This window comes from Lemur catta, chromosome 14 (genome assembly GCF_020740605.2).
Source record: "Lemur catta isolate mLemCat1 chromosome 14, mLemCat1.pri, whole genome shotgun sequence".
In the NCBI taxonomy this organism is placed as follows: Eukaryota; Metazoa; Chordata; class Mammalia; order Primates; family Lemuridae; genus Lemur; species Lemur catta.
The window spans coordinates 6,217,062-6,227,661 of record NC_059141.1 but is presented as its reverse complement, the minus strand read 5'-3'; the positions used below and the strand labels follow the sequence as shown (position 1 = coordinate 6,227,661).

Below are 10,600 nucleotides of genomic sequence, written 5' to 3'. Positions count from 1 at the left end.
AACACCCAGACCCTCAAAAAAGAGCCCTTGAACTGAATTCAACCTGACCAAAAGTGAAGAGCAAGGTCCAGACACGGGAAGATTTGAGGACAGCCTCCACCTCCGGACACTTTTAAATACGGCAAGTCCCTGACCCCTTGGTGGCCTGCATGGACTGAGGGGGTGCGCGGTCGCAAAGGGGCGCGCCCGGAGTCCGCAGGTGGACTTCTCCCCGCCCTCTGGCGGCGCCTCCCGGCAGCTGGAAGGGCCGCGCGCGCTGACACCCGCGCACCGGGAGGGGGCGGTCCCTGCGCGGCGGCGCCGCTCCGTGGAGGGGGGACACAGGACCATGCCAGGCCCTTGTGAGTCCCGACCAAGTGGGGGCCGCAGGGCTGGTTCATAGGTGCGGGGCGTAGAAGGGGGTCAAGTAGGAGGGCCCGAGGAAGGGGGCGAAGGGGCTCCCGGCGGAGGCGGCCGTCAGGGGGAAGGAGGCGGCGGCCGGGAAGAGCACGTTGGCCGCCGAGTAGGAAGGGAAAGTCTGGAAGGACAGAGCGCCAGGGCCCGGCGGGCCGGGGCTGGTCCCCGCGCCGCCGCCGCCGCAGGCCCCCGCTGCAGCCCCGGGCGTCCCCGGCTGGGGCGCGCCGCCCCCCGCCTGCGCCGCCCCGTCGGCGCCGGGGTTCTGCTTCTTCCACTTGGTCCTGCGGTTCTGGAACCAGATTTTGACCTGCGTCTCCGTGAGGCTGAGCGACAGCGCGAGGTTCAGGCGCTCGCACACGGACAGGTAGCGCGTGGCCCGGAACTTGTTCTCCAAGGCCACCAGCTGCTCGTAGGTGAAGGCAGTGCGGGCGCGCCGCGGCTTGGCGCAGCTGGGCTCCGCGCGCCGGCGCCGGGGCCGCGGGGAGCCCGGCGAGCCGGGGGACCCCACGGGGCCGCCCCCGCCGTCCGCGCCTCGCTCCCCAGCCGCCAACGCCCCAGCCAGGGCCTCGGGAGAGCGCGCCGGGTCGCCGAGCAAGCAAGCAACCCGCTCCTGCCGCTGCGGCCGTCCCGCGTCCTCCGCGTCCTCCTCCTCCTCCTCGGCCTCGGAGCCCTCCAGGGGGGACCCCGGACCGGCGCCTCGGCCCGCAGCATCTAGGGGAGAAGAGGACGGTGACCAGAAGCCTGAAACGATCCGGCCTGTCCGGTCCCCAAACCTCCTCTTCGTCCTCCCGGAGCACGCAGCTGTCCTTCAACCAACCCCCCAGCTCTGCTCCTCTCCCACATCGCGCTTCTCCACCCCCAGACCGCACAATCTTTAGGGGTGCGATGTCCTCTTGCTCTTTACAAATCTGCCACCAAGTAGGCGTCCAAGCAGTATATGTTGAGTGAATGAATGACACCCCGCATTAAGAAAGAATAGTGACCTTACTGGGCAGCCATATGGGGGTAGGATCATAGTACATTAAGACATCGACGTCAAGTGCGTTTAGGGTTGTGCCTCCCCAGTCCCTATAAGTCTATTTTGGTCTGGCACTCCTGGCAATTAAAAAAGAAGTTATTAAGCTCTCCGCCCCCCTCCCTTTAAAGTGAAATTCCCCCTTTCCCATCTTCTCTCTCCCGCCGTGTTAATAGAGTTTCAGATTTGTGCGGGGCCGGATCGATAGATGTCATCTATTAAAGGTAAGTTTTAATCGAACAATATTAGGATCAGACAGGGAAAGGGGGTTTGAAGTCGGTACCTGCAAGCTGTGGGCAGGAGATATGCAGGCGCCAGTAATAGAATATCGATCACGAGACTCGGGGGAGGGGAGCTGGGCCCCTCCGAGGGAAGATCGGAACAAATACTAGGCCGCCTGCCGGGGCCCAAGCGCGGCCGCCAGGGGCGCCCCGGGCCCCAGGCAATCACCGCCAAACTTGGAGAAGGGAGCAAAGGCTGCGCGGCGTCCAGCCTCCCCGGGGACCTGAACTCCTGACCCTCCAGGGAACCTCGCGCCCACGCCCCAGCCAGCACGAGTCCTGCTATCTTTTATCCTTCCTTCCAGCCACAAACTTTCCTGGACCCTTCATCAGGTATCCGGGAGGCTTAGGAGTAAGTCAAAAAGGGTTTCCATCACCCCACCCGCGCCTCGCTCCCAGCTCCAGTGAACGGCTGGGTCTGGGGAGAGTGAGCACGTGGAGCAGCCGAGTCTGCAGGTGTCTCCGGGTGGCTGGAAGTAGGCACCTGACCTCGCTACTCAGACAGACCGGGGGCACAAGGCTTCAGCACTCTCATCCATAAATGGGGGTGATGTTAAGGATGTTGTCTCGTGGCAGGTTCCCAAGTTTCTCATCACCTTTATCCCTGCCCCTAGCTCAGGTCCTGGCACGTGGCAAGCGCATTAAACGCCCCATAAATGAGTGAACCTGGCAGGGCGGGCGCTGGGTGTTAGTATCCACTGCGAGCAGAGGTGTGGCGCTTACTCGCTTGGCGGATGAGCAGGGATGGGGCTTCTGTGACAAATCCCAGCCCCGGATGCTCAGAGCCTCTTGTCCGCCTCAATCCAATTCCGAGACGGGGACTACACCTAGTGCCTAGTCCTGGGCGCCTTCTCTCTTTGGGGAAGACTCCGTTAAGGGCCACTCTCTGGGGCCTGGCTGTTCCCCCCACACACTCCACCGCATCATCCGGACTGGGGCTGCCCGGGGCCCTCGCATTCTTACCAGGGGTCTCCCGCTGTCGGCCCGGGTCCCCGGGGCTGGCGTCCTTCCCCGCTTCGACCTCCGCCAAACTTTTCTTGGCTTCCCGGGGAGCGAGGCGCACGGCCGGGAGCGCAGCGCGGGTGAATTTCTGCGGGTCCAGGATGTCCAGGACCGAGAAGGAGATCTTGTGGTGGGACGGAGCCGCCTTGGCCCCGCCGTCCTGCCATGCCAGCATGCCCGCCACCCGCGGGCCGGGGGCCGGCGGCGCGGGGTCCCGCACGGCCGCGCTCGGGCTTGCCTTCGGCTGAGGCTCGGCTGCAGCTCTCCAGCCCGGAGCTGGATTCGCGCGGCCAAGTGAGGCTGGGGAGGGGGCGGGGAGGTGGGGCGGGGAGACAGTCGCGGGGGGCTGCGCGCCGATTGGCATTTGCGCCGCCCAGGCCAGCCTCGGGACTATCCGGCGCCGCGCTGGGGGCGCTAGAGTCGGCTAGGGGGAGCCGCCGCGCGTCCGGTGCGCGCGCCCGCGGGGACAGCTGAGTCCGCCCCGCGCGCCTCCGCCTTGAGACCCGCGGAGTGCGCGAGGGCGGCTCCCATCCCGAGGGTCCTCTCTGCGCGCACACACACCCCTCTCTAACGTGAGTTTGCGCCCTTTCCCTGGTGTCCCCGCCTTTGATTTGGGGATGAATTCAGGCCAGGGCTGAATGTTTCACGGCAACGCGCAGCACAGTTCCTGCCCCGCCGGTGAATCACAGTAGTAGCCTCAGACACGATTACCTCGGATTAAAAAGCCCTCATATTTTCACAGTTTACAGTATACAAAGCCTTTGGGCTTGAGCGATCCCCTTTGATTCCCAGAGCATCCCTGTGAGGCAGGCGTGTGGTGTGGCGCAGATCACTGACTTAAAGATGAGGGAATTGAGGTTTCAAGATGAAAAGTGATTTGTCCAGGGTTACTGTTAGTTGGTGACAGAGTCTGGGTTCGACCTCAGGTCTTCTACTGGACCAGTGCTTTTCTCCAGTACATCCTACTGTCTGGGAAATAGAGAAAGAAAACCCTGCACACTGGCGGAGTCTTTCCCTTCCACCTCGGAGCAGAGCTGAGTCACAGGCCAGCAAGAGTTTTGGAGAGATGACTGTGCCTCTCTGCTTTGGAAACGGCGGGGCTGCGGGCACAGAGCCACGTGAGATGGCTGAAGGCTGCTGCTCCGCCTTGCTGTGACCCTGAGCACAGCCCCTGATGCCCTTCACTCAGGCCTTCTTCACAGTCAGAAATTCAATCATTTGCCACAGAAATTGGGTCTCTGGGAATCTGGTTGCATCTCTGACTCCCATCCCCTCCCAGCCCCCAGAAGAAAAAGGTTAAAAGATGCTTGTCTGGTTTGAATTTAAGGTGGGAGAAGAGAGACAATTGAATGGCCCCCATCTGCCCGGCCAAGTCCCCCGTCACAGCCAACATCAGTGGTTTGGGGAAGCTGCCACCAACCACACTCATCCTAACATTTCCTCTTTTGTCACTTGGAGAGCACATTGCAGTTTGTGAGCACTGAGCATTTATTTCAGGCAAATTCTGAGACTTCTATCCCAGAACCTCTAACTCTGCTGTTCCTTTCTTCACCACCCCATGGGGTTTCCAAACAATGACTTGGCAATTAATATTGTCTGAGCAGGTAAGAAGTAGGAAGAGGAGGAGAATCCTTCCCATTAAAGTGCTGGAGGCTGCTAATCCCATCTGTTATTGAAGAGGTGTCCTTAGAGGCCAGCTCCTTGTAGCTTTTCTCATTCAAACCTTTCTGCTCCTCCCAGAGGTGGCTACCATGTTCCCTGCAGACTTTAAAGCCCTGCCGAAATTCAAGCCAGCTCCAGTCCTAAAGTGAAGATGGATTGTGCTTTTAAAGGAAAGGAAGTGCCCTGCCTAAGCCCACTGGACCACCTCCCACCAAAGGGAGTGCACACCACGTGAAAACCAAAGAAAAGACGGCCCTGGAACTAAAACGTGGTGCCCAGGAACCTGGATTGCAAATCACAGAACTTCCCTGAAATACAGATAGGGTACTTTGCTTTCTGTTCTGACAACTTTCTCACCCAGTTCTCACTTGATTTTTTTTTTCACCTTCCTTTTCCTTTCTCCCCCCTCACCCTGTTCATCCTAGTCCCTATTTCCACCCGTGTTTATATTTGCTTGTACTCAGGTTCTTTAGGGTAGCTAGGAATAGATTTCCTTAAGGTAGCTCCAGAATGGAAATGTATGGCCTCCACGCTTCCTCTTCTTACCCTTTCTCCTGTAAGAAACCTTGAGCCTGTTTTCACAGGGTGACGGGCTGGCGTTCCAGAGGGCACCCATACCCCAAACCAGAGGCACAAGGAAGGCCCAGACAGCCAAGAGCAGCCCAAATCTGGATTATTTTCATTGTGTTTTACAGATCGCCTCAAAAGTTTTTGTTTCAATGATGCGAATTGTCTTTCCTTTAAGGTCCACAGACGTTAAATATGGGAAAGAAGCCAAAATCGGAAGAAGAAACAAATTGGAGAGAAAGCCAAGAACATACAGAGACCATATTCTTTAAACCTGCAAATCTTTAAGGACTCCTTCTCTTAATGATTTTTAAATTCGTCTTGCCCTTTATTTTCCCAATAGTTCTGATACGTATGTTCAGTGCAGCACAAGGTTATGTGAACTCTCACGCTCAGCGCTCGGCTTCAGGCAATAGGTGACACACAGGGAACTCTGCTGTATCTCCCATCGACATTGGGGGAATAGAGATGCTCTCTCTTCCTCGCCCAGCTTAAAGAGAAGCCTCCTACCCAAACGACAGGATACATTCTTCAGTTTGGGGGAGAGTGCAGGGGAAGGTCCTAGGGGAATTTTTTTCCTGGCCACCTGCTTTGTAAAAGACCAGATGGCAATGAGGCCTCCCTTTGGGCACAATTTGACAATGTGTTTGACTCACTAACACCCTCACACGTGTATTTACACGCAAGGCATTCCTATATAATACATATATCCATATCCAGTAAGCCATCTTCCGTCTGCGCATGGACTCGGTTTGTGTTGTTGTTTTTTTTTTTTTTTTCCCCAGCGTGGGCATTAAAATTCTGCCTGAGTGCTGTCTTTAAATTGCTTTGATGCTAGGTGGGTTCCAACCCTGACCTGTCCTGATGGCAAGTGATGCCTGTAACAAGCTTGGGATCAATATTCATAGCGGGTGTCCTGAGCTGATAACACTATCCAAGACAATGTTCACTATCAGTGCAGACAGCTGAGATATTGCGCCATTAGGGATGTTGTGTTAAATAACCTGATCCATTTCTGGGGCTATTTAATGAATTTCACAGTTTAGATAGTATCTTTAAGGAGAAGGCAAAGGCTATTCCAGAGGCACTGATGCAAATCAATGGTGCCAAGCTTCCAGAGCTATTCTACAAAGTGGCCTGTAATTCCAGCACAGCCTTGAGGAGCTGCCGCCACACCATGAATAGTGTTAACAATGGAAAGAATTTGCAGTTTATTTAGAGGGAGGGAGGGCAATATTATGAGCCATGTTAAAGCACCTTAGATAACATCTTATGTTCCTGAAATAAAATACAACTGAAATTCTCTAGGTAAAACCCCAAAGTTTGCGCCAGCCCACAGGGTAGGATATATATGACAAAGAGACAGCTTCATAAGGCACAGCTTGCTGACAAAGAGGGAGACCTCCCCTGCAGGATACCTTGTGGGCAACCCCTTTTCTCAGAACCGCAACCAGCTCTCTCCAAGATGTGCTTCTTCAACTCAAACCGGTCTGTAAAATGGGAGGGAGAAGACATTGGATTTTAGAAGGAAACTACTGACAGCAGAATCAGTTGTTTGTTTACTTGACTCTGTATCTCTTGTTGCTGGAGAGTTCATTTACAATTAAAGGCTAGCATTTACCATTTCCCACCAGAGCTTTGAAGTCTGGCTGCCAAACAGAGCAAGTATTCCTTTAAAAAAAAACCCACCTCAGAGGCTTTAATCTGTGAAAGCAGAGTTCAAAGTATAGCCTTCCTACCTGTTCCCAAACTGCAAACAAAATAAAAATGTTTACTCAACATATTTTGCTTTAAAAATCAGTACGTTATCTTGGAAATTTAAAAACCAACTTCTTTATTTTAGGATTATAGAGAAAGCATCAAAGAAAGCGATAAAGTGATAGTGGTTATATTGCTAAGTCAAATACATGTTAATTGGTCCTGGTAAGAATTATATTTTAAACAATAATAGCTGCTCTTTCTTTAGCACTTGTTCTGGGCCAGGCATTGAGCTAAGCTTTTTGCACAAGTTATTTCATGAACCCTCCCCAAACCCACAAAGCAGGCACTATCATTATCCCCAATTTACAATTGAGAAAATGAGCTTTGGTTAAGTAACTTGCCTATATGCCCGAGGTAGGAAGTGGTGGAGCTGAGATTTGAACCCAGGCAGTGAGATTTCAGAGCCCCGGTCCAGTAAGGTTCTTATCAGGAGATTGAATTCCTGCCCCAGGATAAAATCCAATTGTAAACATTTATCAAATGGCTTTTCCTTCAAAGGAAAAGCTGGGATACATTTTAATAGGATCTCCAAGAAAATAAGCCCAAGCACTGCCTGAAGTATACTGTGGTGCAGATTTTTGGGATCCAGGTTTGGAAGCTCTCACATTCCGTATTTTCTAATGTTTTAAGACTGTGGTCCCCAATCCCTGGGGTGGAGGACCAGAGCCAGTCTCTGGCCTGTTAGGAACCAGACTACACAGCAGGAGGTGAGCGGCCGGAGAGCTCTCCAGCACACTTACAACTTTGACTCAAACTGTACAAAAGCAATCTATGTAACCAAAATGTTTGTATCCCCGTAATAATCTGAAAGAAAATAAAATAAAAATTGAAAAAAAAAAGAGTCCATTGGATCAGGATTCTAGGGAGGCTTTTGTTTTCCTGGTATAAAAGCCAAGACTCAGCTGCCACACAGATTTTTTTCTTTTCCTTCCCCTCCTACCTGTCTGAAATGCAGTCATGGTGCCTGGGGGTACAGCTGGCAGCTTGAGAGGATGAGGGTGAAAGCCACATGCTGAGGGTGGTGAGGCAGAAAGAAGGAAGCAGCCCACTCCTTACTGGTCCTGGGAGCTGCTGTCCTTATCCAGGGTTGCCTTCCTCTGGGCTTATTGATATTTGAGGAAAAGTAACCCTATTTGGTGGAGCAACTACAGCTGGGTTTCTGTTACATGCAGCCAAGTGTAACTCTAACTTTGACAATGCTCTTCACCTAATGTATCCAAAGAAAGGTCTTGGATTTTTGGATCAGGTCTCAGCCTATAAGTGGCCCACACTTAAGAGATTTGCCACCTTGGACCAACTTGTCATTTTTCAGGTGAGAGACTTGGATCCCTGTATTCATTTCCTGTCACTGCTGTAACAAATTGCCACAAATTTAGTGGCTTAAAACCACAGATTATCTTATAGTTCTGGAGGTAAGGAGTCCTAAAATCAAGGTATCAGCAGGGCTGTGGTCCTTTTGGAGGCTGAGGGGAGGATCCATTTCTTTGCTTTTTGTAGCTGCCAGAGGCTGCCTGCATTTCTTGGCTCATGGCCCCTTCATGTTCAAGGACAGCCGTGTGTGCCTTCTGGTCGGAATCTCTCTCTGACCTCTGCTTCTGTTGTCATATCTCCTTCTCTGACTCTGACTCTCCTGCCCCCCCACTTTCCCCATGAGGACTCCTGTGATTACACGGGGCCTACTTGGCTCATCCAAAATCATCTCCTTACAAGATCTTAGGCTTAATCACATCTGCAAAGTCCCTTTTGCCATGTAAGTTTCTGAAGATGAGGATGTGGACATCTTAAGCGGGCATTATCCTGTCCACTGTAGTCCTAGAGATAGAAAGTGACTTGTCCAAGGGCACACACAGAGCTAGCTGTAAAAAGAGAACTACATGGAGGCTCACACCACGGGCAGGAGTGCCCTTTCTCCCCCTCCCTGGCATGAAGCTAAAGCCCAGCCCCTCTCCAAGGTCCATTTCAGGCTATCTCCTGCCCAGATGCCACTGCTGCCCTCCATAGCCCACGGAGTCCACCCTCTTGGCTGTGTCTGTGTTGCTCATTGGCAGTTGGCACACATTTAGTCAGCTGTCTTGAAGGTGTTCACTTGTTCTCTGCCCAGTCTTGACCCTTGAGGGCAAAGATCACACCTTGAACCTTTTTTTTTTTTTTTTTACCCCTAGAGCCCGCTGCACAGAGTAGAGGCTCAGTATGTATATGGTTCACGTCTGTGGCACATTTTCCAGACTGACTCACTCAGCTCCTGTACCATAGAGTCTGGAAGGCTAGAAACTGCATTTCCCAGACTCCCTTGCAGGTTGGACTACGTTCCACTAAGCCAGACACGGGGAAAGTGAGGCGGTGGCCACAGGTGGAGAGAGGGACTCTTCAGAGGACACAGCGGTGGGTGTGCTTGGTTCTTTTGGGGCAGCAGTGCCAGGGGCTGTGCTATTAGGTTCCTGGCATCTTAGGACCCAAGTGATGGGGGCAGTGGTCCCAACGGAGCAGTAGCTGCCTGGCTCCTGGCTGTGCGGTACTTGAGCTTGGCTCCTCAGTGTCCCTGGAAATCTGTAAGCTCCTCATGTCCCGGCCCTCACTGCAGATCCCCAGAGGGCAAGACCTACATTTTATATTTCTTTTGTAAACAACTGTAAATAGCTCCCTCAGTAAGCTTATCAACAAAATATGCACAATTCATTGAACTGGGTTAAAGCTCTAACATTCCGATGAATTTTTCATCCTTTCTGTGAATCAACAGCCTGAAATGGCCCCGGGCATGCTGGCTCAAGCCTGTAATCCCAGCACTTTGCGAGACCAAGGCAGGAGGATCACTTGAGGCCAGCAGTTTGAGACCAGCCTGGGTGGGCATCATAGCACTATGATTGTGCCAGGGCACTCCAGCCTGAGGCCACAGAGCCAGACCCCATTTCTTTAAAAAAGAAAAAACAACAACAAAGAGTCTGAAATGAAGTGGTGAAATAGTAATATGGTCCTCCTCTTTTGCAATCTGAAAGATAAATCAGACCAGAAGTCACATTTTCTCATTTCAATTTGATTACTTGAAAGGGTCAGAGGGCTTTTTATGTCAATTTTTATTTATTGCAAAAATAATGTAACATTAAGTGGAATTTTGTAATTTATCCAAAAATCTCACTGGCCTAACAGATTGCGATATTCCCATTTTCTTCCCAGCGCGTTGTGGGGCTGTCTTCTGTATACAATTTTGTATTCTGCTTTTTCATATGTTAGAACATTAAGCATTTCCATGTTGTTACCTAGTCTTCAATTTTGATGGTGTATTTCTTTCAGTGGCCATGCTATAATTTTTTTTTAACAATGCTCGTCCTCGAACGCTTAATTTTTTTCCAGCTTGTTTTGGCGTTATAGCTTACACCGCAGTCATCGTCTTGGGACTCATTTCCTTAGCATTGCTTCCCTGGCGCGGCACTGCCCATCAAAGGGTTCCCCTGGTGGTTAGGGGCTGTGACACTTCCCTGCTAGAGGACGGGAACACAACGAAGCCCTGGCACAGCCTGTTCTCTTTAATTTTTGTTACTTTTACAGGTGTCTTCTTGTCTCAACTTGGTTTTGACTATTTCGCAGGGACTTGTTTTCTGCTTTTGCTGCTCTTTGTCCACTGTTCTCCAGAGAAGAAGGGGCCCATTTCGGGAGCACGTGACCCAGGAGCTCAGAGGCAGCGCCCACCGTTACGGGTTTGCGCCCGCTGTCCCGGGTTTGCGCGCTGCCGTCCCGGGTTTGCGTCCGCTGTCCCGGGTTTGCGCGCTGCCGTCCCGGGTTTGCGTCCGCTGTCCCGGGTTTGCGCGCTGCCGTCCCGGGTTTGCGTCCGCTGTCCCGGGTTTGCGCGCGGCCGTCCCGGGTTTACGCGCTGCCGTGCCGGGTTTGCGTCCGCTGTCCCGGGTTTACGCGCTGCCGTGCC

At 52.7% G+C, this 10,600-nt stretch overlaps 1 protein-coding gene across 1 annotated transcript; it reads right to left on the bottom strand.

Moving 5' to 3' along the window:
• Positions 1–376: 376 nt before the first annotated feature.
• NKX1-2 (NK1 homeobox 2) lies at positions 377–2,869 on the bottom strand. Its single transcript, XM_045568018.1, has 2 exons — positions 2,656–2,869; positions 377–1,107 (listed from the first exon to the last, which is right to left on the bottom strand). Exons 1-2 carry the CDS (start codon positions 2,867–2,869, stop codon positions 377–379), a joined length of 945 nt encoding a protein of 314 aa, XP_045423974.1.
• Between the last annotated feature and the right edge of the window lie 7,731 nt (positions 2,870–10,600).